Source organism: Suricata suricatta, chromosome 3 (assembly GCF_006229205.1).
Source record: "Suricata suricatta isolate VVHF042 chromosome 3, meerkat_22Aug2017_6uvM2_HiC, whole genome shotgun sequence".
NCBI classification, from domain to species: Eukaryota; Metazoa; Chordata; class Mammalia; order Carnivora; family Herpestidae; genus Suricata; species Suricata suricatta.
In genome coordinates this window covers 132,177,048-132,204,735 of record NC_043702.1, presented here as the reverse complement: position 1 = coordinate 132,204,735, position 27,688 = coordinate 132,177,048, and the positions used below count along the sequence as shown (strand labels likewise).

The 27,688-nt window shown below is 43.1% G+C and overlaps 1 protein-coding gene across 7 annotated transcripts in view; it reads left to right on the top strand.

Annotated features, from left to right (window-relative positions):
* The window catches only part of RGL1 (ral guanine nucleotide dissociation stimulator like 1), a 241,101-nt gene that overhangs the window by 118,618 nt on the left and 94,795 nt on the right, over positions 1–27,688 (top strand). For 5 of the 7 annotated variants that reach the window (XM_029935212.1, XM_029935209.1, XM_029935208.1 and 2 more), the window contains one exon: positions 1,098–1,208. The exons of 1 other annotated variant lie outside the window; for it this stretch is intronic. In XM_029935212.1, the coding sequence (XP_029791072.1) occupies positions 1,098–1,208 (111 nt within the window). Of the gene's footprint in view, positions 1–6; positions 98–1,097; positions 1,209–27,688 lie in introns of those variants that run through there. One more of the 7 variants, XM_029935214.1, reaches the window with a different exon arrangement.

Sequence of the window (27,688 nt, the reverse complement as noted above, 5' to 3'; positions counted from 1 at the left end):
GGCCGAGACCGCGTTGGGCCCGGAGCGGGCTGCAGGATGCCGCGGCCGCGGACCGGAGAGAAAACTGAGAATGAAATTGCTTTGGCAAGCTAAAATGGTAACGAGAGCTCTGCCTTCTCCCGAGGCTTCTCTGGTGGGGAATCTTCTGCCGCTTTCTCGGGGCGAGTTTCGGACTCCCTCGGAGCGGACGGGGCCATCCGAGCCCCTGCTTGGGAGCCGAGGCTGCCTCGCTCCGCTTTGTACGCTTTCCTCTCGGCGCCGCTTCTTTCCACGGCACCTACTTTGTCGGCAGCTGCCTCTGGTGTGTTCGGGGCAGATGTTTGTCGGGAAGGGGAAACTTTTACGGACCGAGAACTGTTAGCCGGGGTGAGCCCGGGAGCGCTCCCGCGCCCGGCGGCTCTTTAACACAACTCGGGCTGTCGCCGGGGACGTGGAAGTCCGGGGGCCGGCGCACGCCTTTTACTTGCGGCTCCTGAAGATGGGTTGCTTTTTCTGCACTTGCCGGATTATTTTCCGGAAACACACACCTTTTACCCCCGGCCCCGCTAACTTTTTGAGTCCCAGCACAGCAAGAGGAGAACGAGACACGGGAAGCATTTCCCTTCCAAAGGAGTCCGGGCTCTTGGCATCTTAGACACTTGTTTGTGCCTGAGTTTAAAATGTAGTATGCTCAAATAACTGAGCCACTTACAAAAGTAGTACAGACTTTGTACCAACGAATTATTTTTCCTTTCACTTAAGTGGGAGGTGGGGGAGGCGGTAATCAGGATTAAATCACAGTGTCTTAAAGAAGAGGGTGGGGGGGAAAGACTTAAAAAAAAAACCGTCCTAAGCTATGTGAGTGAGTGTAGGAAAAATAACTACATGGAAAAGGCCGGGGATCTTGATACCACAGGAAAGGGCTGGGGTCCAAGAAAATCTCAGCCTTCCCTCTATCGCAGTTGTCTTATATTGCTCTGATTGTAATATTTATTTTGAACAGCCCATCTTGTGCCCCGAGTGCTGGTGTAAGCAGTAAAGCAGCTGGGATAGATTGTGGTTAGCAGAGAGGAAAAAAAAATACTCTTTTTCTTTCTCTTTATCCCATCCCCTGGCAGAGCTCGATTCAGGACTGGGGTGAAGAGGTAGAGGAAGGAGCTGTTTACCATGTCACCCTCAAAAGAGTCCAGATTCAACAGGCTGCCAATAAAGGAGCAAGATGGCTAGGGGTGAGTACAGCTGGAGACGCTGTGAACTTCGGCGCTGCCGAGTCTCTTGTTCTGTGAATATCATTATTATTTAGCAGAGGCAGGCTTTCCCCACCCCCCCTTCTTCTTCTTCTTCTCTTTTGGCCTTAAAAAGGAAACTGCCAATGACCTGAGTGTTTGCACTAGCTGTTCAGGTCTGTTTTTGTACTTAATGTTTTCTGAATCATCTTCCCTAGATTGGTCAATAATTCAGAGCCTCTTAGAAATCTTGAGGCTTTTGGCAAATTGAGTCGGGGTGGAATGGCAGAAAAGTGACACGCAGTGACAAGGACCAGAAAGCAGCGCCCTGTGAGATGAGAGCCATAGCAGTTTTGCCCAGATGGCACCTTTTCCTCTTCCCGTCCTCCCCACGCGGATGCTGATAGCCTCTCTCCTCCTCCTGTACCTCTACCGTGTATCCAGGATGCTCAGGGGACAGACCATTCCAAATCTGCCTGCAGGGGGGGAGGTGGTGGCAGATTTCCCATTGTTACCTCCTTTTTGTGGCCCACGAGGAGACATGCACATGCAGTGTCCACGACTTCGTATGTAGCATGCAGAGTGCTGGGTCTTTGGAGAGTCAGTGCTTTCATGAACAAGGGCTTTTTTCCACTAAGGTTCTAAAATCTTGGTTGAGATCATGTGAGTTATCTGTTCTCACCTAATGGATCCTTCAGCACGTCCCAGTGAGAAATGGAACGCTTGGCGACAAGGATCACCACTCGGGCAGATATCAACATGTGGAAGAAAGAAGGAATTCTTGATCTGGAGATAGAAGTAATCCCCAGAGAGAGCAGTGAGAGGTGATCCAAAAAGCCTTGAGAAAGAAAATCCCGGTAGGCTGGATCGAAGGGAGGAGGTGTGCTCTCACCTGGCCTGGTGCTAGCTGCTCGCGGGCTTCCCTAGTGATGGGCTCTAGAGCCGTGACCATTGGGCACTTGCATCCAATCTACTGGCTTTGGGTTTCACAGAAGTCAGTATTTGAGCAGCATTCAAAGGCGGGATGTGAAGGAGGACAGGAAACAAAAGTGCCCAGTGCCTCACGATGAGACCAGAGGCGACATGTTAACTTATAACTTCCTGAGTTTAAGGCAGGATGGCCCGGAGCTGTGATTTCCTCCGCTCTGGGTCCACTGGTCTGCTGACACAGGCGTTCATTGCTCTGGGCTTCTCCAGCTGCCTCAGCTCAGGCCTTTCCTGCTCTGGACTTGGGGCCGAGGTACCTCCCAGTAGGACAGTGAACTATTAGTCACATATGCGGGTGTGGCCTGGAAAGGGAGGAGTCTTTTCTTTTGAAGACCAGAGGGTCTTCACTTATCCAGCAGGAACCTTCCTTGGAATATGATTTTCAAAACATCAGGTGCCTCCCCGGCGGACCAGATAGGGAAAGCAGAACCGGAGTCCTGGCAAGTCATTGCTTTATTTTGGGGGGTTGCATGCATGCATTTTATTTAAATGTGGTAATAATGTGGCCTAGCTTATCTGGGTATTTCACAGTAATTCACAGGTTCTTAACCAGCTGCCTTTCAAAGGGTCATTACGTTTCCTGATGCCGGGTTGTTCCTCTCTTTCTAAGGAGACCGATGTTGCTTGGGTGACAGTTTTAGTTTTCAGCCAGACACAGCAGCAATGAATGACTGAGTCAGGGGGAAATGGAGGGCTTAACTCTCTACGCCCCAAACACGCAGAGTATGGTTTGCTGAGATGTTCAGAGTTGGGAAGTAATTCTCACTGACTTCCTGTTGCTGCACTCCTGTTCTCTCCCGCTCTCGGTGTGCTCACATGGACACAGAGTTCAGAGTTGGTTCACCCTGGATTTAGCAGTAGAGCTGAAATTTTGAGAGGGAGGACAATGTGAAAAGATTTCTTAGAGTTGATAGAAGAATCCGTGCCTTCCCCTCCATTGCAACAAAGTGTGATGATTCGTGGCTCCCCTCCCAGATCTCAAGAGCAGGTTCTTAGGAACTTTCCAACTCTGATCCCACGTGATTCCTTGTCCTAGGTGTCCTGTTGGGAAGGTCTGTTTTTGTCCTTGGAATTCCAGGCTTAATTAAATGTGACTCAACCAATTGAGCCATAGTAATGACAAAACCCTTCTTTTTAGGACTGAGTGGCTTCTCCATATTTGTTTTCCTACATTCCAGTAGCCCTTCCAAAATTCTCCAAAGCAACCAGTTTGAGAGTGAACTAGAGATTGAGGTGAGGGTGTTACTGAAGGATGTCAGTAATCTTTTGAGGAAGGTGCTGTTGTGACATCTCTTCTTTGGAACTGCCAGGCCATTTCCATAATAGTGGAAGAAAACACTGGCTCAGAAGACCAAAGATGCTATGGTATACTTTTTGCCTAGATGCTTCTCGTGGTGCAGGACTTGAGTGATAGGACTTTCTCTTCTTTACATTCTGAATGATAATTTGAACCATGAATTGGGATATTTGTTGTGAAGATGTGTATCTGATTGATGAGCTCTCCATTTTTGATATATAGGGTATGGTGCGTCAGATATGCACGAGATTACGTAGCACATAAGGGTGGGCATAGCTCGCATTACATGCCTGTAAAACTCATTTTTAAAATTTTTAAATGTTTTATTTATTTTTGTGAGAGAGAGAGACAGACAGATAGACAGCATGAGCAGAGGAGGGTCAGAGAAAGAGGGAGACACAGAATCTGAAGCAGGCTCCAGGCTCTGAGCTAGCTGTCAGCACAGAGCCTGATGCGGGGCTCAAACCCACAAACTGAGATCATGACCTGAGTCGAAGTCAGACACTTAACTGACTGAGCCACCCAGGCGCCCCATATAAAACTTATTTTACAAGCCAAAAAGACTGAGCACAGTTTCTGTAATTCTAGTACTCAGATCGCAAAACATAATTAAGATTCAATTTGGAAAGGATAGCAAAAATAATTACACATCCTTAGATGGGAAATATCATACAATCCAAAACATTTAGAACATTCGTTTTTGGTTTGTTTGTGAAATTTTGTGTTTTGTTGATCTTTTGAAGTAAAACCCTCTGTCTTTGGTTGTAAAATATACAATAGAGTATGGCCCGAGCTGGGTTTACTCTACATGTGGCTGCAGCTTTGCCTCTTGACAGTGAAGTTATGTTGGAAAACTTTGAAAAACCAAATATTATTGAAATACTGACCCCATTTTCCCTTTGCAATAACTTCTTAGCCTAGGAGAACTTTTCCTAGCTGTAGCCCTCAAGGAGAAATGACTAATTATGTCATAGAATCATAAAACCTCAGGGTTGGAAGGACATTAAAAAGTCATTTCATCCAACCATTCAATTAGCTTGTAGAGTGTTCAGTGATTTTGGGGAGAGCAAATGGTCAAAACTGGTTATTTTTCTTTGGTCTCAGTGTTGTGGTTTTATATGGACAGTGATATGTAGAAATGATTGCAGAAAATATCAGTTCTCTGGAAGCAGGAAATGTACCAATTAGGAAGAGTGCTCAAATGGGCAGAGGATAAGGACCCAACAGTTAGGAAAGGGGGCTTGGTGTCAGGAGCCCAGTCTGCTGTCTTCACAAAATGACAGATGTAGGGTACAGAAAAATGCATCAAGCCTAAGATAAATTCAAAATGGGGATATTGGTTTCATCAGCAGGATCGATAGTGGTAGGTCACCTCAGCAAGGTTTGTGGGGTATGGAATAGTCAGTGGGTGGTCACAGGCTTTTCTAAGTTTTATGCGTCTGTGGTTACGTGGTCCTTGCGGTGGGGACCCAGTTCCTCCCTTCCTTATAGTCTATTACCCTGTCTCCCACATAGGCCCTTGTTGGGTTGAGTTGAAATGCTTGCTATCTGGGAGGCTGCTAAAGATAACAAATTAAGACAGGAGAAAGCAGAATATATTTAGATATAAAGGGAACCAGAAGTCTGCTATAGAACCTAGTGTTTAGGATGAATTGTGGCTAGTCTGTGGGTCATATCGGTCAGTGACAAGATAAGCACCTGTCACATCTGAATCGAGAAGTGAACTCTCACTTGGATCCACTATTTGGCTTGATCTACCTCGTGGTTTGGGGGTGTTGCTATCCGTGTTGCCTTCCAATAGCTCCTCAAGTTTTCAGCTAACTTCACTTATGGGCAGCTTCTCTGATCTGCCACGTCTGGAGGAGAGACTCCTTCTGCATGTTTCCAAGCATTCTCTAATTCTCTGTCATGCATTCACCTCACTCTGTTGTAATTGTCTGTTTATTTGCTTGTATCTCCAACTAGACTAAAAGGTTGGCCAAGTGTGAACTGTGGTCATCTAGTTGGCAGAAACTCAACAAATGTTTGTTGAATGAATGGATCAAGCTTCATCCCTTTTTTGGAGACTTATATTGTCCTGATAAATATGAATGTATGAGTTGCTTAAGTTATTTAAAATGCAATAAGCATGAAGATGTTAACTTATAAAGAAGAGGAGGGGCGTGTGGGAGCGAGAAAAATCAATTAGGTAATGATTATAGCTCTCTTAACATTCTTTCTGGAACAAAGCAGGGCACAAAGGTAGTGATTATTCATTTTAAGAAAAAAACTCACAGTGAATTAACTAGACCATTCCCCAGTGCCTTTTAAAAGCAGTAGATCCCACTGCATTTGTCTTATAAAGGCAATTCAGGAGTTAAAAAGCTTTGGCAAGCATTACAACTGTGTGTGGTTGGGAAGCTCGGGGCGGAACTTTAGAATTCTATGGAGATAAGCCCTAGAGAAGCCCTTGGTTTACAGTTGGTCATCCCTGTTTCCATCTAGGAAAACAGGCCTGTGGGTTGCATTCTTCTTGTCTAGCAGAATGTTGAATTTAGGCTTTAGAAAGTAAATTTCAAAATTTAGCAGCCATCTGTAAGTGAATCAACTCCTCTTTTTCATTTTGACCCCGGGAACATGTTTCTGAAACAACCCACTAATACGGCAGCCGACCAAGAAAATATAGTCCATTTCAGTTGCCTGAGATATCGTTGTAACGCTGGATCCTTTCACTGTTCTACAAATCTCTTGGGATTTGCATAAGGGCTATTTAGCATGTAATTAAGAATATCCAGTCCAGTCCAACAATTTGGGTGACACTGAGCTGAGTTCCAAATATGTGTCTCCCACGGCAAACACGTAACAGGTAAGAGGGGCATTAAGTCCTTATCCTTAAAGTATACATTCTGCTAAATCAATATTATGAACATATTTTATTCTTATTTCTGTAAAATTATAAAGAGAACGTTTCTTGAAGTTTTAAATTTAGAAAGAAAGGGAGAGCAATATGGCAACTACTCTGCTTTTCTCCTTCAGTGCTTCACTGAAATGTGTCACTGCCCTGTTTATTTTAGTTTCCTTTGTCCATGGCATATGTTCGTTTTACATTTCCCCCTTCTAACTAATTAGAATCTCATAGTGATTGTCTTATACATTTTATGTTAAAATATGCCATAGCAAGACATTAACATTTCTACCATGTTATACTATGGGGTACCATGATATCATATCTCATGATATAGAAAAAAAAGATTTCTGTCAATGGAGCAAGGAAAGTACTGGTTAAATTGGGGAAGATATGGGAAAAGAAAAGATTTCTGTAATCAGAGCAAGGAAAGTATTGGTTAAATGAGGGGAAAATACCACATGTTGCCTCATTCCATTGGAAAAGCTCAGCTAGCTCAAGTCTGGGTTGCCGATGGGTGTGGCTATCTTCAGAGCTGATCTGGAGTCTGGAGTTTTTGGCAGTTGCTGGGTACTCTGCTAGTAAACACATCCAGTATGAACTTCCTCACTGCCATTGTTGCATGTTTGTTTGTATGATTCTGTCCTCTGTGCTTGAGTCAGCTAACCTAGCCTTCAGTAGTACTTATTTCTTCATCAGAAACCTACATTATGCCAAACACCATGTTAAGTCTTGGGAATCCTGACTTGTTCTGAAAGAACTTACAGGTGGTAGGGAAGACAGAAACTTAATCAACATATAGAGGTAAGTATGATCTGTGCCAGGGAGATCTGTGTGTTAGAGGAGCCCCGGAGGGGTGGTGGGGGGTGGGTGCTCCAGGAAGCCTGCATGGAAGAGAGGGCTTTTTAGTGGAGAGTTAACAGCTGAGTAGGTGCTGGAGCCAGGCATTCCAGTCAGGAGCACAGGGCGGAGGAAAGCATGGAGGCCGGAAGGGAGACCACTGTGTGAGGCTCAGCATGGGGCAGAGGTGAGGTGACAGGAAAGGAGGCTGGAGGGAAAGGCTCGGCCACGTCACTGAGAGCCTGGTGTGCTGCGCTGTGGAGTTTGCTCTGCCCTGAATGCTGGACAGTCAGTGAAGGGCCTTAGAGCCGGCAGGGCCAGATCTACATTTCAGCAAGATGATGGACAGCCGAGTGGTGAATGCGCCGGAAAGGAGCCAGACTGGCGCGGGTGAGAGGGAGGAGGCCAAACTTGGAGGTGAAGTGAGGACGAGGACCTGAATGGAAAGGTGGCAGCAGAATAGAGGCGGAGGGTTTGGGGGGGTTTGGGGGAGGGCAGTCTGGGAAGGAAGAGGGTGGGAGTGAGGGGTGGGAGGCCTGGCAGGCATGGCTCTTAGGGACCCTGGCTTCAGAAAGCTTGTCAAAAACTGGGCTTACTGGGCTCCGCATCAGCCTCTGCTCACTGGGTGAAATGTGCTGGGGGCTTCAATTCCGGCTTCCTCTGCGTATATGCTAGCAGATGCCTCCCTCCCGTTGGAGAGGCCCTGCAGCCCACCCGACCCGCCTCATATGTCTGTCCAGAGACACAGTCTCGCTGAGACTCACTGTGGGCAAGACAGCAAGCCGAGCTTGGTTCTCAGATTCCAGAGAACTCGAGCTGGTGGTTTCTCTTTTCTCTCTCTGTCTCTTTCTCTCTTTGTAAGTCTTCTGTTTCCTTACAAACTAAACAAATTAAATGTGTAGGCCACAGAGAGAGAATAAATATGGAACCCACAGGCCTATGATTACAGAGCTATATTTTAGACAACAACAGTTAAAACTTATAATTGTCATGTTAGAGACACAGGAAATTTTATGGTTGGATGTCTTGGCCTTTTACTGCTCCCTACTCATTGCCTTTAACCCCTCTTTGACACGGTTTGTCCTGGTTGCTGGCATCACTGTTTGGGGAAGCTCAGTCTCATTGCTAATTCCACTCACATAGAAGAAAAGGGTTGGTAAGATCTAGTGTTTTGCTAGTTTACACTACCACAACCTCAACCTCTCTTTCTCTCTCTTTCTCTCTCTCATACACACACACGGCCTAAATTAAAATGTCTTTTCACATTTTACTTTTTAGGATCTCCTGCATCTTTGAAGGCCTCTTTTATATAATTATTCAAAGCCTGACCTTGTCTTGGTTTTGCTTGTTTTTCCGTCAATTGTGTCATTTTTGTGATAAACTTGCACTGTTTAGGAACCGTCTTTGGTTTAAAAAAAGTAAAAACAGAGGGAGGGAGGGAGGCATAAGGGCAGGGCAAGCTTACAACATGAGGTAGGACACACCACCAGGGAGAAGGCTCTGTCAGTCTTGTGAAGAGAGAGTCACATCATTCACCACTGGTCCTCTTGGCTTGACATCGTAGAAATGCCTGTGCCTTTCTGTTGATGTGGCCGCAAATTGAGTCCCTGTGGTTGGGGTTCCTCAAAGCCATCTTCTCCTTTCTGTCCTGCAGGGCACAACTTCTAAGAGAGTGGGATGCTGTGTTGTCGGTGGTTCTCAGTGTGTCTTCATCCTCACAGACTCCTTATCCTACGTTTTCTAGCATTTCACTGCGTGTGCCCGTCTGTGGCCCGTTGATCTGAATTCATTTCTATGCAGTTAATCTTGTCCCATGTAAATCTTCCCAGGAGTTTTATGTTTGCTTCTTTCAGCAGAGAGTTGAACAAGTCAACTTTTTCCTTGATTCCGTTTCCTGCTGATTTCAATATTCATTCTCCTTTTTTATAAAAGTGAAGCCAAGGCTGACTCTTTCCAGTTTCATAATTCTAAAGAAGACTGGAAAAGGAAAAACAAAAGTTTCCTGCTAAAAGTAGGATGTCTTTGCTCAGTAATATCAACGGAGGCTCTCTGGAACCCTCCTGTTCCCACTCTTCCCTCGTTACGTACCCTCGTCATGCCAGGAACTTCTGCCGCTGCTGGTGACAAAGCTGGAGTATGTGGGCAGTTTTTATCTAACAAGAGATCACTTAATGGATTTAAGTAAACATAATCAAAATTGGATTAGATATTAGCTTAAAATGCTTTTGTACTCGTGACTTTTCCAATTAAGACTGCAACACTTGAAACTGTTTCTTGAGATAACTAATGCTCCTAAATAGAAAATTCAGGAAACTGGAAGCATTTGGTTAGTTTGTGAAGCACAGGGAAGACGTTTGCTATTTTCTATCCACATGTTGACCACAACACAATTAGCATATCTATTTTAAAAATGACTTAACCAAGTTTTTTTTTTTTTTAACAGAGAGAGAGAGGGTGCAAGTGAGCAAGGGGCAGAGAGAGAATCCCATGAAGGGGGGTGGAGAGAGAGAGAGAGAGAGAGAGAGAAAAGCAGGGCTCACCCAAAGTGGGGCTCGTGGTTTTTACCTGAAGCAGGGCTCGAGCTCACCCAATGTGGGGCTCAAACTCACAAACCATGAGATCATGACCTGAGCTGAAGCCAGCTGCTTCACCAACTGAGCTACCCAGGCACTCGTGGCTTAACTAAGCTTTAATACGGCCCAGAGCCATGGAGGACTAGCTAGGGAATCCACCCATGGTTTTTTCTGCTCAGTTGGAGCCTTGGCAGGAGCAGCACCTCCTGGTTGCTTTTCCTTTCCGCAGACATTTTCAGCAGGAGCTCTGGTACAGGGAGGTCCCAGAGCACTGGTGAAGGGCCACTCGTCAATACGATTGTAAAAACTTTGTATGCTGACAGATGGGAACTAGGCTTATTACGGAGAGCATTTCAAGGTGTATGTAATTGTCAAATCATGATGCTGTACATCTGAAACTAACATAATACTGTATGTCAACTATACTTCAATTAAGAGAGAGTGAATGTGCGCACGAGTGCGAGCGTGCACACCTGTGCGGAACCAGGCAGACCTGAACTCGTCCCTACCACATGTGAGCTGTGTGGGCTTGAGCTGTGAAGTCACTAACCAGCTTTACATCTGACTTGCTCACCTGTTGGAAGGACACCAGCACTACCTTCCTTCCTGACAAGGTCACTGTGATTAGTGAATGAGTTATGTACTAAGGTGCTTGGTGTGGTGGCTAGGATACAACACGCACTCGCTCACCGAGAGTGGGGCTCTCCTCGGACCCCACTGTCAGAGCCCTCTTTAGAACCCTGCTGTGGAAACTTGTAGGAGCCTGGGTGCCTTTCTCACCAGTGTCCCCTGAAGCTTAGGGTTGTATGTAAACCAGATTGCTTAAGAAGTAGTATTAGCAAAGGCTTCAAGGCATGTTCTGACATCACGCTCTCATTTTGCACCTCTGGGAGGAATGGCCATGGCAGTGTTTAGTTATCCTTGCCGATTAAAAGTAATATCTCTTGTGTTTTCTCTGTCTGGCTACTTGTACCATGAAGGACAATTATTGGTTGGGCTCCAATATTTCACATTTAAAATTCCTTCAGTTTTCCTAGATAGTTAATTGATTGGTGTGCTTCTTTTAATGCTTTAAAAATATTTTACTGCTTAACAATTGTATTTGATATTCCTGGCCAAAAAATAGGAGGGTCGGAAACCACTTTTCTACATTAGTAAGCATTATGCTAATGGCTCCTTGTTGGGCATACTTTTAGGATGTTAGCGAATTGTGCTTGACAATTTGGACTAAGCTTGGTAAGTGCAAATTAGTCAACGGCACACATTGATTAGCGGATGCAGTACGTGAGCCCCAAACTAGGAATGAGCTGGACTGCTCCTGAGGGGGTTGCATGGCTTTGTAAATCTTCATTTCCTCATCTGTGAAGTGGGGAAAATACCTGCTTTCCTTCTGCCTGTGGATATTGGGAGGATCATATGAGTTAAAGTATATAAAAGTGCTTTCTTTTTAAATATCTTTATTAATGTTTACTTATCTATTTTTTGAGAGAGAGAGAGAGGGCAGGGGAGGGGCAGGGAGAGAGGGGGACAGAAGATCCAAAGTGGCGTCTGTGCTGACTGCAGAGAGCCCAATGCAGGGCTTGAACTCCTGAACCATGAGATCATGACCTGAGCCAAAGACAGACCGACTGAGCCACCCAAGCTCCCCTATAAATGTACTGTTTAATACATAAATTACTGTACTAATATAAGGATAGTCCTATTGTCATTATTTAACTTAAAGTCATTTCGTTTTTTTCTCTCTTTCCTCACCACCTAAGTGTTTGATGGGTGTATGGTCTGTTTCTTACTCTTTCTTCTCTTATCCCAGAGAGAATCTTTTCTATATTTTTTCTTCCCACCAGCTGTTTACTTTAATGATATCTTCATGTTCAGCAAGGAGTAACGTTTCCTTTGCCACTACCATTGTTGCTACTAGTATTCTACGTGCGTTGAAAATGCAGACAAGCCTTCTCTGTATCGATTGGATGTGAGAAAAAAAAAACTTGTATTCACAGAAGTCTAAATAAATGCAGTGAATATTTTACATATGAAAACTTTCTTCATTCTCCTTCTTATTCTCTCCAGGAGGATTTTTTTTAAGTTTTATTTTTTTAGGTAATGGCTAATGGTTTTGATTCTCCCTTTCTTTCTGGTACTTTTAATTTGGTGCAGGGAATGGTGGTAAACTTAATGCACCAAGGGAATGGAAAGTGCTTCCAGCCTTCCAGAGCTGCTGCAAAATCAAAGCTTGATTTGAGGCCAAATACTGATGTGGGACTTGAACTCATGACCTAATGCCAGAGGCAAGAATGTTACCAGCCGACCCACTCTGACCCTCATAAGATGGAGGCATTTAAAATCCTTTCTTTGACTAGTTCTATTGTTGCTTTCTGTGGTTTTTCCTCCCTTGCAGCCTCTTCCTACAGCGTTTCTGGCTTCCCTGTTAGGAATATAATTTTAGTTTTAAGATCTTTTTTTCTCCCTGCCTTTCCATTTGCTTATTACAGTTGCTTCCTTCTTGCTTTCCATTTCTCCTGTGTGAGTTCCTTTTCTGTTGTTCCTGTCCTTCCTGTCCTTCTGGATTAAAAATAGCCTACAGGGTCTCTGGCTGCTTGCCCATGAACCTGACCTTCCTTGTATTCATATAGGGATCCCCCTGAGCATCTGAAGATCCTTTCCTCCTCGCCAAAGATACTTGAACCCCAGCATCCATTCCGTGTTATTGGCACACGTTCTCAGCTGATTTACGGCTAACTGACCCTTGTACTCAGAGCTGTAAATGAAAAATCTCTTGTACAAAGATGCCGAACAAGTAACTTGTTCATGTGAAGCGTTACTGATAAACACTGAATTCTCTCCACATCTGCTGACTCTGTGCATCGTGCTAAAGGAGATGGCACTCCTGTGCACTGACTCAGGGTACATGTTTAATGTTCGTCTGTGTGCACAGCAGTGACTCTGACCGTCTGAGCCCCAGCTTCCATCCACCTTGCTGCTCTGGGCACCCAGAGGGACCTGCTGCCATTTTGCTCCCACAGAAATGTTTCTTAAGGAGCTGAAGTTGATTAAAATGTTTCTTCATGAACATTCTTTGATTAGTGTTGGAGGATTGTGATATTCTTGACAAAAATGATTTTCTATCCAATATTGACTAGACAGTCCACCAATGAGTGTCTGCCCGAAGGATAAAGGCTTGTGCAACTTCGGATGGCCAGTCCAAAACGTGCCAACCGGCAGCAGCTCTGCTTTCAGCCCTGAACCCTAAACCCAACTCCTTGTTTCGCTGAGAGTTACAGCAACAGGGTTGGTGAAGGCTTGAAAGGTTTCCTTCCATCTGTCCCTCCAGCTCACTCTGTGGGTAGGTCTCAAGAGAAGAACTAGCCCTGTTCTGACTTGAGTCTCCAGAGTTATGGATTTCATTAGCAATAGTGATGGCCACGCTTATGTGCAGCCCTGCCTTCCTCCTGTCACTGCTTTATGCCACTATCAGCCTGAAGAGCTTTTCTGTTCCCTGATTGATGATGAACTCCCGTTTACCTTTCAAATCCCAGCTCAAATATCGTCTTAACTCTTCTGCCCTTCCGGATCCCTTTTCTGGAATAATTACACTTTCTTTCATTTGGATCTCCTTAGCGCTTTACCAAAAGCTCCATTACAGCACTTAACACAACATATCCTTTTATTTTATTCTTTTTTCCTCCTTCGCCCTGTTCATTTGTGCTCGTCAGGGGCGGAGACCGTATTTAATCAGCCTTTGTACCCTCATCACCTGGGACCATTTCTGAGCCACACTCGGTACCCAGTCAGCATCTCATAAATTGATTGACCTTATCTCTGTTATAAAACGTGTATCTTGATGACATTTTCTTTTTTTTTTTTTTGCCACTTGGGAATGTTGTGAATCCCATTTTCTGAATCAAAAAGGAAAATATTGAATAAGCTAGAGTCAATGTTTATTTTAGACTTCAACTAATGACACAATGAAAAAAGGAGGTGGTGCTTTTGCCTCATTTTTATTATCTTTTAAAGTTTATTTTGAGAGAGAGAAAGCAAGCAGGAGAGGGGCGGAGACAGAGAGAGAAGGAGAGAGGAAAAGCGAAGAGAAAGAGTGGAAGAGAGAGAGACAGCAAGAGAGAGCACGCGCATGAGCACTGAGCAGGGGAGGGGCAGACAGACAGAGGGAGAGAGAGAATCCCAAGCAGTCTTCACACTGTTAGTGCAGAGCCAGGTGTGGGGTTCCATCCCATGAACCATGTGATCATGACCTGAGCTGAAATCAAGTCAGATGCTTAACTGACTGAGCCACCCAGGCGCCTCTTGTTATTATTTCTTGACAACACATTTCATGATCTTACGAAACTTAACTGTGATGGTGACCTCTCTAGATGGAATGTTTGATATTTAAGAGCTTAAATCCATAAACTTTGTGGTGACATACAGGTTTGAGTCATGGGTTGAGGATCGACTTTAGGAACCCAATTTCTGCTTTGAATTCCAAAGTTATTTTACTTGGGGTTTTCACATGTCTTCAGTTTGCTTCAAGCTTGCAGTGACCCTGTGTCAAGCCAATGTGGCTGTGCTCGGTGCAACACACTTCTGTAAAAGGGTCTGACACCCTCCGTGCACATAAGCACCAAGGTTATGCACGTGGGGATGAGGTCTCACCGAGATTTTTGTGGCAGGCTTGTTGTGTAGGGCACTGTGCCAAGGTGTGCCCTCCTTACCAGGACTCACTGGCAAAAGGGACTTAAAAATATGTGACATAAATCATATGTTATTATATAAACAGATTATCTGTATACTTCACAGTTTTCAGAAGTAAGACCCAACTTCCTTTGCTCTCTTTTACCCTCTCCAACTTTCTTCTTCTCTGTGGTCTTGTATTCTTAAATCCTATATTTCTTCTTCAAGTGAAATGCAAAGCCTATGCTGAAAGTTTTCAGAATTGTCACTGTTGTTAGGTGTTTTCATTCAGACTGTCCCAATGTCATTGGCTCTGGCAAGATCAAGTTTTCTGACTGCTTCTGATCCTTCTTGCCTTTTAATGGAGCGTGCTTTCTTTACCTTTCCCTTTGCATAGAGATTCGGTGGCATATATGTTTGCTTTGGACAGAAGGGAGCACCTTTTATTTTTTTGGTTAAAGTTTATTATTATTTGAGAGAGACCATGCAAGCAGGGGAGAGCGGGAGAGAGGGAGAGAGAGAATCCCAATTCCTGTCAGCACTGTCAATGTGGAGTCCAACAAGGGGCTCAGTCTTGTGACCCCTGAGATCATGACCTGAGCCGAAATCAAGAGTCAGACACTTAACTGAATGAGCCACTCATGCACCCCAAAGGAAGCACCTTTTAAAGTAATTCTTAAAGTTATTCTTTAAAATTTTTTTAAATATTTATTCATTTTTGAGAGAGAGAGGGTGAGAGAGACAGACAGACTTGAGTGGGGGAAGGGCAGAGAGAGGGAGACACAGAACCTGAAGCGGGCTCCAGGCTCTGGCTGTCAGCCTAGAGCCTGATGTGGGGCTCGAACCCACAAACTGCAAGATCATGACCTGAGCTGAAGTCAGACGCTTAACCGACTGAGCCAGCCAGGTGCCCTATAAAGTTATTCTTAAAAAAGTGATACACCATTATATGTATTTTTTAAAGCAAAAAAATCATAATCCTCCTGCTCTAACACACAGTTGTTACTTTTGCTTTTATCCTGCAGTGCCTGTCCACATAGTTGCCATCATGCTATTTATTCAGTTTCATAATCAGCAAGATATATTTTTCAGAAGAAATTCTACAGAAGTTACTTTCTAGTTTGAATCTTTTATGATATTTGTTATATTTCTGATGTCACAGACTAAAGAATGCATGTGGACTTTGTGTTGGAGGAGTTTCAAGGTGATAGTCCTTATTATTGGTTATTAGGCTTCATTTCTGTTCTTTTTCCTTGTGAAATCTCCTGTCCTTTGTCAGGGCCCTGGAGCTTTCACGAGAAGTCTGATAGCAGAGCAAGGTGGGAGCATGTGGGGTGTAAACCGCACCCCTTTCTCCTGCTTGATACCGTTGTGTGTTCTGTGCTGGGGTGCTGGGGACCACAACTTTCTAGGGCTACACTATTCAGGGTGGTAGCCACTAGCCACATGTGCCTATTAAACATTGGACACGTGGCTCATCCAAATTGAAATGTTCTGTACATGTAAAACCCACACTGGAGTTTGAAGACTTAGAATGAAGACAAGCATGTAAAATAGCTCAGTGAGTTTCTGCGGTGATCACATGTTGAAATGATAATATTTTGATACAACACATTAAATAAAATATATTAAAATTAATTTCATCTGTTTCTTTTTACATCCTTAAAATGTGGCTACCAGCAAATTTTAAATTACATGTTGTGACTGGTATTCTATTTCTATTGGTCAGTTGTTCTAGGGCCTTGCATTTAAAAAGGCAGGATGTAGTTGATTAGTGGATTCTGAAATCAATTCAGTGGGTCCAAATTGGTATATTAAAACTGGAACAGGACGGAAAAGAAAATATCAGAACAGCATTATTGTGAAACTTCTAGTTTTAAATATATGTGCATCCTGTGTCACTGGTAAAACATATCTTTTTTTGCTATGAATGATCATTAAAAAGGTGGGAAGCCAGTGTCCTGGGGTGGTCCAGCTTAAGTTAGAGCATTACCCTGCAGCCTGGTGTGCTCTGTCCGAAGACAGGTCGTCCCGGGAACACCACATTGATTTTAGGTCTGGTTGGCAGAAGCTCTTCTGGAACTCTTCAGCCAGTCCAGACCCTGCACACAAGCAAACCTGAGTGTTGACGCTCAGCCTAAAAGCAGTAGCTACTTAGGATCGTCCCCGAGGAAAGGCTGAACTGAGGACAGCTGAGGTTCGCCTCAAGTCTGCTGTGTGCGCAGCATTGAAGCAAGCGTTCCTCGAGCCCGAAGTGACTTTGCCTGATTAGTGTCTTCTTGGGACTTCCTCAAAATTGCCTCGTGGGTGGGGATACTTTCTAAGAAGCAGGGTGGTTTCTTAATGACCTTGGAGCCAAGCTGGGTTGGCCAGGGTTCTTTTCGACCCTTAGATATCCACCCACCACGTCCTGTTGAACTCAGAAGAGACTGTCCTCTAGGGCCACATCGGTCCCCTTCCCTCCTGAGAGAAGACGCGATCTAGGGGCAGTTGCCAGGGCTCTGCCTATGACTGTGTTCTGAATAAAGGACCCCGAAAGTCACAGAGAGAGTGGGGGGAGAGGCTCCAGAAATGAAGTTTATGGGGTTGCATGGGCCTTGTATTTATTCTGAAAGTTGTAAAAATTCTTTTGGGCTGATCCATTTTTCCTTTCTTAATTAAAAAAAAAAAAGTCTGGCAGGCAAGAGTAAGAAATGTAAAACATGTGACTAATGCTTCAGCTTTTTCTCCTGGAGCCAGATTCTTTAAAATTATACCTTAGACATGCTTGATGTTTTAAAAACAGTTGCCCACAAAAGCCACCAAACATTTGTTTCTGAAACTTGTAGACTTTAGATGGCATCATTTTCAGGAAAGAGTCCAAAAGTGCAATATTTAGGAGTTACTGAACCGAAATCCTTTTTGGAGATTTTGCCCTGGTGAATTAGATTATCGTAGAAACTGGCAGAGGGCCAGGCAGCCTTTTGCCTTTATTTTGCTCGAGTATTTCCAGTCCTGTTGCTAGTCACCCAGAAATTTTGAGGGAGTTGGACTAAATGGCCTTCAGGAAAGTACTGTGATTCCAACAATGGACCGAATTGGCAATAAGGAGCTGTGTTTCTGTTGATCTCTTGTAGGTCTGTGCTTATTACAAATCTTTCATTCATTTGTTCATTCATTATTCATTTAAATTTGAGCCTATACTATATACCAAATATCTGCTCTCGGCCTCTGTAGGAAACTCACAGAATTTTAGAGCGTTGATCACAGAGGATTTGAGGGCCTTTAAGGTCCAGTTCCGGTCTCCCTCTCTGGTGTCATTTCCTGTGTCTCACCTTGACACACTCCCCGCTTTAACCTAACGAGGGTACTTCCTTGACCTAGAGGTGTTTTTTCCCTATTGTTGCTTCTTTCGGAAATGTCTTCCTTTCCCCAAATATTCTTCTGTTTAAATCCCAGCCGTCACTCAAATTCCAGCTTGCGTGCCACTCCTCCCATGAATCCACTCCAGTTTCCCCAATGGTGGTAAATTATCCCCTTCCGGAGCTCCAACACACTTCCTAATTATCTTGTGACACCACATATAATCTTGTATTAGGTTGAACCATATGAGATTGCCATTTCTTTAAGTTAAAAAGAGCTGAATGTTGGCAATTTTATATGGTTCTCTTTAATATTAGGAGTGTTCATGTTTAAATTCCTTCAGTTAGGTCTCTTTGCAGATGTGTTACAGTCATGACTATCGCTCAGCCAAGATTCCTTGATCTTTTGAGTTCTGTCATGTAATTGTTGTTAAACTCTGTCTCATTTAACCTGTACTTGGAGAGTTGATTTAAGAAAATCTAAATGTAAAATTATACTTATTTTTGTTAAATTTAATTGTGTTCGTTTTAGCTAATTTTTTAGTTTTTTCAAAATTTTCTAAAATTCTGATTCAGTAATCCATTGTATCAGCTATACCTCTCAATTAATTTTAATAAGGTTTCATTTATTTTAGATCCTTTAAATGATTCAATCAACATGGCCAATAACAAAACCGTGTTATGTTTCTGGAGACAGTCACCCCTCCTAACGGCGATCCACAGTTAACATTGCTTCACCACATTTAGCATTCCTTGACTATTTGATTTGGATACGCATCTAGCCACTGCTACATCTGTTCAACTCCTAGAGCTCCAGTGTGACTGTGAAGACCTAAGGAGAGTGTCGGTGGAATGGTTTTTTTGAATCTGTGAGCCTGTCTGTAGCATTCCATGTTACTTTGCCTGGGGTCTGAATAAGATGGAAAGTTAGTTTGACATGATTTTTTTCCCTCATGATTCATGTTTGCTCCTAGTGATCATTGCTTACAAGCCATCTGGGATATTGGCAACAATGGTTGGCAGACAAAGCAGTCCATTGTTTCCATTCTACCTTAATTCCTGTCTGAAATTGTTATGTTTTCTTGTTGTGCATCTTTAGACACTTTTATGATTCTGTACTTCTGTGAAGATTCCATTCATCGATATCATGATCATATCTGCTGGTTCTTTTAGAGTCCTTTTGGGTTATTTATCTGGCTCTGGAGACATGAAATTACTTAGAGGGCTAAATGCTTTCATATTATTGCCTTCTCCATCAGGGGCTCTAGTTTCCTCTTTACCATGCTGGTCCTACCCTTTCCAATTCGAAGATTATTTGCCTTGATAGTGAAGATAGAAGTGTAAGGGGAGTGAAGTAGTTCTCTTTTCTCTGTTATCAGTTAACATAACCCATGACCCCTCCCTCCCATCAGCAGTGAGCTGCTCCCTTCCTCATTCTTGCTCCTAATACAGCTGAAAAAGCTCTTTTACTTGACCTTGTCATTCTCACAAGACTCAATTCATTAGGGCTGTTATCTTTCATGTAACCATGGTTTTGATCTGTCCTCCCCTAAGTCTACAGCCTTAATCATGGGGCCTTCCTTCTAGCTCCAATAATTTAGAGATCCTGTACAACCACCTTGATTTCTTTAGTTGCTTGCTTTTATTTCCTATTTGGAATATTGGTCCTACCTTTCTTGAATCCTCTTTCCTACTAGAGAAGGTTTATACTATGAAACAGCATTGTTTTCCTAAAGCCTGGGCTAGATGTCTGCCACACAATCACTTTCTCCCAAGGTTTTATCAATTCTGCAGCAGTTTTCATTAGCAATCACAAATGTGTCTGTTTTCACTTCCTTCTGTCAACAGAGTAGATATAAACCTAGCGGAAAGTATCACTAGTTGTGGTGCCTGCTTGCACAGTGAGGAGGGGGAGTCAAAGGCGGTTCTAAGAGAGCAGCCGTGTCATTAGCAGAAACAGGGATTCTGGAAAAAAGAGCTTCTTTGTGGTGCTGGTGGGAGGGTGGGGGCATGCTTATTTTAAGTTTAGACATGGCGTGCCAGAGCCATTGTCGGATTAGAGGAGATTCGAGATCAGTGGGGTGTGTTTGGGCACTATCACATGTAGATGAGTGATGCGGTGAGAAGGAATGATACAGACTGTGGAATAAGCCTGAGTGCCACGCTTGCACAGTGTCCCGCTCAGGAGGTAGGAAGGTGGAGAGCAGTCAGCATAGGAGTCAGAAGAAGTGTTAGTTAGGTAAGGCCAGTAATTCATTATTGCAGGATACAGGGGAGGCTAGAGTTTTAAGATGTTTAGAGACTCATGTCCCCTAAAAAACAAGAGTAACACCCTCTTGCTTTTGGTTATTTCAGCTTTCCAGAGCATATGTAAAACCTGAAAGTTAATGAAGAAGTTCTTGAGTAACTGAACTATCTCTCATTCTTTAGGAAAGACCATCATTCTTAATATGTACCATGTTAACATCTGATGCTTAGAAAAGTTGGCTATTTATATATAGTCATGATGAAGTTTTTTGCTTATAGTTGGATAGATGTAGCACATTTGAAGAGAGGGAAGCAGACACACTCATGATAATAACACAGGCAAGCCCAGTGGAAGGTTGTGTCCCCATGTCACCCTTCGGTGAGGCCTTCTGTAACTATCCATTTAAATTGCGCCCCCCCCCCCCCCCCCCGTCCACCCCTGCCATGCCTCCCTTCTCACCACTTAACCACTGCCTAGTATACCTTTTCATCTGTTATTGATTGATCGCATCTCTCCTGCATTAGAATGCAAGTTCCATGCATTGGGTGTTGGGTTTTTTCCCCCGTGCTGTCTTCCCAGAGTCTAAAAAGCACCTACAGATAGAAGACACAAGACATATTTGTTCAATAAGTAAGGGTAAGAAAGTAAAGATGATTATATGTGCATGTAAACTAGAAAGGTATAGGTATTTGGAATCATATATAGTGTCTCTGTGGGCAGACACCATAACACTGGTGGCCTACTGAGCTATGAATGGAAGGTTTAATTTTGCTCAGGATGTTCTTCTTCTGAAGGCAGAAAAATAACACATTTCAGAAACATTTCCATCAAATAAATAAAGATTTTTAAGTAGTGGTGTTTAAAAGTTTCCTCATAGGGAAAACAGTTCCTTCAGTGTTGAATGTTAAATTTCCCTGTGTAGGATCACTATTACATGATTTAAACGTATGGTTGACCCTTGAACAACACAGGGGTTAGGGGCACTGACCACCCACACAGTAGGAAATTTGTGTATAACTTTGGAGTCTCTCAACACTTAACTCCTTAAAGCCTACTATTGACTGGAAGCCTTACTGATAACATAAACAGTTGACTACACATATTTCGTATGTCATCCGTGTTATATATTGTATTCTTATAATAAGTCAGCTAGAGAAACAACCTTATTAAGAAAATCATAACAGTGCTGTACTGTATTAATAAAAAAAATCCACGTAGAAGTGGACCCGCCACTGTGGAAACCTGTGTTGTTCAAGGTCAACTGTACAACTTTCTTAAACATTTGATTATCCCTTTTCCACATTCACACCCTGAACAACTTTCTTCCAGATCCACTGGAAGTTAACTTTTAAGGTGGTACCTTCTTCCTTCCTAGTCCCAGAGGTCTTTGACCCGAAGTATGGAATTTGTGAGATGCTGGGGCTACAGAGGAGTATGTGGTGGCTAAGCTTCCAAATGACCAAACTAGAAACTCTCCCCACTGGTTTTGCTTCCACACTGACCGCTGCTTTCCTTTGTGACATCAGTGGCCTGTTTGTGCCTCTCATGCTTTTTTGGCAAAACGCATTGGTATGTACTTTGGACTGCTAGGTGCCCATCAGATCATGTAAGCAGGTTTGAAAAATGCTATTATTTCTCCCCCAATTAAGACATAGCTGCACAGCATAGCTCTTCAGTCCATGTCTCGCCTGGCCGCCGTCCACACGTTATACCTTCTACAGTAACCTTCTAGTCCTCGATGGAGCACTTTTTTTTTTCCAATTCCCTTTTTTCAGTATTTACTTTGGGCACAGTAACTGTGCACACAATTTCCCTGGGTCAATCTAATTTAAGTTTTTTAAGCCTTATAAGCTCTGAAGTAACCGAGGAGAGCTTTTCAATGTGAAGGGGAAGCCTTCCCACCCCCACTTTAATTAAAGTGACAAGGCAGTATGACATTGTGGTAGGTATTCAAACAGCTCTGCTCCTTACATAATACAATGGTCACCCACAGCCAGATACTTAACCCATCTCACATTCAGGACCATTGTGTCCACTTGCTGAGACAGTACTTCCTTTGTTTGGGCAAATAAGCAGCTAATGATTATTAGCTTAGCTATGAAGTTAAATCACATTCCTGGAAAGGGAAATGTTACAGCTTTTTTTAACCTTTTTTTTTTTAAATGGGAGAGGAGAATATGTTTTTGAAAATCCAAACATACAGTTACTACTGGCGACATGAGCATTACACCTCTTTGACAAAAGAGGTTTATATTTTGTTTGATCAAGACAGTTATATATAATCTCCCATACTGACTGCTCTCCTGATAAAATGAAATCTAAATGTTTGCCTTTAAATAGTTGTACTGACATGGAACATCTAGGTCCTAATTTGCCTGCCCTGGTGTTTTTTCCCTCCCCAAAACTCACGAGGATAAGCTGTCGAGTATAGGACCTGCGAGTCTGTGGTTCCTTCATAACACCTGGCAGGGAGTAGGTTCCCCCTCTTTGCCATATGTGGAATGAGGAGTGCATGGGGGACCTTCAGGAGCAGATGGCGGGGGTGGGGGGGTGTCTTACCTACCAGAGCCATCTGGCGTTGCTCCTTCAGTGTGGCTTTGGAGTGTAGAGGTCTGGACTTGACCCTCACCTCTGTCAGCTACAAGTAATGTGACTGGGTAAATTACTTAGCTTCTTGAGCCTCAGCGCCCTCACCTTTAAATTGGGCTTGTTGTGGGGATCAAATGAGATTGTGTGTCTAAAAGAGCCTTGATATTAGAAAGGGCCACCAAAAAGGTAACACTATTCACACTCTGGATTTTTCAAGTCAGAATTGAATTGTATGGTAACACTGATTAACTTAGGTGTTCACCTGGTCTGAACCTCAGTCAGGAACAATTCAAAGTCAGTGTATGCTTCTACTCTGAGTAAAACTAATGTCAGTTGATGACCATGGGAAAAGAATAAAATGGTCTCTTGCCACAGGTAAGGAAGAAAGGGAGTTGAAGAGAAGAGTGGTAACACCAAAATTTTGGAAGACGGAATCCATGCCCAAGTAAAGACAGAGTATTTTACTCCAATAATGGTTTATTTCATTTGATGATCATTGTAATTCCTTTAGTATTGCTTCTGTGCACCCCCCTTTTTTCTGAGAGAGAAACAGAGACAGAGACAGAGAAAGGGAGAGAATCTTAAGCAGGTTCTGTGCCCAGCACATAGCCTGATGCGTGGCTTGGTCTCATGACCATCAGCTCATGACTTGAGCTGAAAATCGAGTCAGACACTTAACCGACTGAGCCACCCAGGCACCCCTGTTACTGTGCCTCTTAATTATTAATTTTTATTATAATAATCTGAGACTGACCACAGGTTCCCCGAATTACAAGGCTTTGGATTTAATAGCTTGGAGGTTGGGCCCATGAATCTGCTTTTAAAAAGTACCCCAGGTGATTCTCGTGTAGGTGGAGGATGGCCCCACATTTTGAGAAACCTTCCTTCTGTAGTAGTTTCCAACTGAATCCATTTTTACTTCCCTGCAGTTCATTTTTCATGTAGACCCACGTTCTGTTTGATTATGGTATACTAACCACTTAAAACCATTTAGTGGCTTTCCACTGATGATAGGTTAAAGATCAAAATTCTTCTGGCCAGGCTTATCTCTTGCCACTCTCCTTGGGCTCACTCACCTTTGACCACCCGGACTTCTCTCTGTCCTTCTGATATGCCCAGTTTCTTCCTGCTTCATGTCATTTGCACATGCAGTACCCTCACCTGAAATGTTCTCCCTCACCCTTTTCCTGGTGAACTCCTAGTGACTGTCCTGATCTCTGCTTCCTCAGTGAAACTTTCCCTGATCACCAAGACAAAACCTGACCCTCTTCTCTTACGTTCTTTTACCACCTTTTTGGGGAAGCAATGATCTTCACTTTGATTAGAGAGCTAATTGGTAAATTATTTGTTTAATATTTGTCTTCTCTGTTGAATGGTGGCTCTGTGAGGCTATGGACCATGTGTGTTCATTTCTGTATGTGCAGTGTCTTATACTAGTACCTGGAACATATTACAGACTCAAGTATTTTTGAAAAAATGACTGAAAATGGGATTTGTGCTCAAGAAGCACTGCCCTAGACCTGCAGTTAAGTTTAAGGACTCAGGTAGCAAGTAGGCTTTGTTATAAAGTGGAATCCATCACCACTAGCATCTTGGAACAGTTATTTGTGTCAGTAGTAAGAATTATTATAAATATAGACCTAAACAATGGTCTTGGTGTTTAAGGCTTAGAACCAGGCATGGGAGAAAAGAGAAGTTACAAGACTTCAGATGAAATCTTTACTTACTTTACATGATGTCCTTCATGCAGGAAGCATTGGAAGCTGCTTAGTAGTGCAACCCCTGACAAATAAGCTTTTCACAATGTATTCACCCTCATGTCACCCTCATAGCTGGGTGATGAGGCTATGTGCTCATTTTCTCTGATACTCCCACTCGGAGTTGTGAGGAATGAGAACAAGTGCATGTTCGCACTCTCTAAGTTTTCAAAGCAAGTAATCGGCTCAGTGGTTTTTACCTCTGATAGGACAATGATGGCAATGTCAGTCTCAGAGAATGAGAGATCCTTGTTACATGTAGTTTGATTCAGGATCTCAGTCTTTCTGGGGAAGGAATTCTGGAGGAAAAAAAGCCCATGACTTCAGTGATTTTTATTATTTTTTAAACATTTTATTTATTTATTTTTAGAGAGATGGGAGGTGAGGGGCAGAGGGGGGGAAGGGGGAAGACAGAAAGAGAGAATTCCAAGCAGGCTTTGCACTGTCAGCATAGAGCCTGATATGGGGCTCGAACTCACAAATAATGAGGTAGATCATAACCCAAACAGAAACCAAGAGTTGGATGCCTAACTGACCTAGCCACCCAGGCACACCAACTTCAGTAATTTTTAAAATCAGGATGATCAAGTATGGAATTAATTGAGGTTCACAAAAAGCTCAGACATGTCATTTTGATAAATTCACTTTAGTTCTCACCTACTATGAAGAGATCCTTGTTTACCTAAGATTTTTAGTTCAGAGGACAGAGTTTTGTATTTTTCAGTACTTCTGTGGAATTGCCTAAGCCTTTAATTCAGATTTCTAAATAATTTGCAATTTGATTACCTTATATTGTTTTTCACTCATTCCTACCGACAGGTACTAGCATTCATTCTTAGACCTTATTCTAGGGATATCTTAGTGGACAAGACAGATAAGGGCTCTGCTGTTGTGGAGTTGACAGGCAGCAAACACGTAAACAAGTTAGTGCTGTTAAGATATAAACCTAGATCACGTGATCTGGCCTGGCCAGGAAGGTTGGTAGCGCGACACCAGGGGGTAGTCCTGGGGTAGGGGTAGGGCGGTTAACTGATGAGATGTTCCTGATCAGAAGAAGAGAATGAGGGGAAGGATCCACCATGAGAAAGGCAGGTGGTGTGGTGTTTTAGGCAGAAGGAGCAAATGCAAAGACTACGAAGTGTGAATGAATGTACTGTGTTTTGAGAACTGAAATACCTTGTGGCTGGGGCTTAGAGAGGGAAGGAGATGGTTTTGGTGGCCAAGGTGGTAGGCAGAAGGGGTCCCGGGGGCCCTGGTGGAAAAGTCTGCATATCACTCCCAGTGTTATGGGAAGCCCCTGAGAGGTTTTAAGAGCAGGGGAGTGACATGATCTGATTTGTTTTCAAAAGATTACCATGGATGCCGTAAGAACAATTTAAAAAGGCTTTTGCCTTAGCAGTCCAGCTAAGAGGTGATGATCAAATATTAAATGCTTTTATGGTACATGTACAGACTTTTCTTAGTTATAAGTACATTCTGTTTTATTTGGCTGCATTTGGAATAATCAAGTAAAACTTGTGTAGGGAACATAATGTTAGATTTGTTAGATAAAAAACTCATTTCTATCTTAAAAGCATACATAGAATACTCATGAAGTGCTTATTGATGTGATCATAGGCTAATTTCTGGAGATACAAATATAAATTTGACGGGTCTTTGACCTTAAAGATTTCACAGTCTATTGGAGGATGCCTGTAAGTGAACAGAGGCTGACAATGTACTATAGAAAATATGTGGCTCTGCTATCAACTAAAACGGCCACAGATGTTTCTGTCTGTGTCTCTTGGTGGACATACATAATCGTTTCTGTTGGGAACGTACCTAGGAATGGAATTACTGACTCATAGGACAGGCATGTTTAGCTATAGCGAATACTTGGACTTTATCCTAAAAGTAGAATCTGTGCTTTAGAAAGAACATTTTGACAAGACTAGAGGCAAGGCAGCATGGTTCAGTGCCTGCTGCACCTACCCAGTTAAAAATTAGATCTAAATTAAGGCAGGGCCGGGAGGAAGAAGCACAGAATGGGGAGCTCTTTAGGGAATGGGACAGGTTGGATGTTGGAGTTGAGGGGAAGACAAGGTGGACAAAAGGGGGATGATTTGCACCATTAACGAAGTCAGAGGCCAGAGAAGGAGTGAGATATTAGAGGAATTAAATGAATTTCTTTTTGTGCATGTTGAGTTAGAGTTCCTTAAGGATAATCCAGAAGAAGACAAGTTAGAAAAGTAGCAAGAACTCTGGATAGAGTTGGAAGTAAATATATTTGTCTTAGGCAAAACTGTGGGGATGCATGTGCGGGATGGCTCGAAAGAGGACATAGACTAAGAAGAGGTTCGATGTTAGAAATGTTTCCATACTGTTGGTAAGTGAAGGACAAGGAACCAGTGATCAGCCTGTAGTATCAAATGAGAGCTCTGAGGGATATAAGATAGGATTCTGGTAAAGTGGGACTCCGGGTCCAGACTACCTAAGTTTGAGCCCTGGCTTTGGTCACTTTCTAGCTGTTTTCCCTGAGACAAGTCACTTAGCCTTTCTCAGGCTCAGTTTTCTGTGAAATAGCTGTACCACGGGGATAATAAACTCATCTGCTTTGTAAGGTTATTATGGGATACATAAAAAGTGCTTAGAGTTATTGGTTGTGGTTGTTGAGAAAGTGACTTGTAAACCAAAGGGGCAGAGAGTTCCAAGAGAGAATCAGTGGTGTAAGTTCTATAGGGACACCTCAGCAGGTAAGGGCTGAAGTGTGTCCAGGGGTTGACAGCCAAGTAGAAGAGTACTGAGGGCAGAGGTAAAAGCTGTAGGCTAGTCTTAATACATTGCCTTCTTATAGTAAAGCCCACTGAATTCCATAACATAAACCATCAGAACGATCACATGGTTTGGTTGAAAGCATCTCAGGTCATTGACATGAGTGTAATAGCTTGGTTTATCTCAAGCAGTTCAAAGTGTATCCTACATTTTTCTGAATCATCCTCTTAACACCTAGGTAAGTTAAGGAAGGTAAAGGTAACATTATTCCCAATTTACAGTTGAGGACACTGAGACTAAGAGAAGTCACATGGCTCTGTTTGGCTAAGCTTGTATTAATCAGCTTTTTTATCCCATTAATATAATTTACTCATCTCTGTTTTAGCGTTGTCTAGCAAAATATTCTTCAAAAGGTAATTAAGGGATCTTCTGCATTTGGTCTCACTTGGGATGCTGGCTAAAATGCAGATCCTTTGGCTTTATTCTGGGTTTACTGATCAGAGTCTCTAGGACATGGGCTCAAGAATCAGTGATTTTGCCAGCACTCCAAT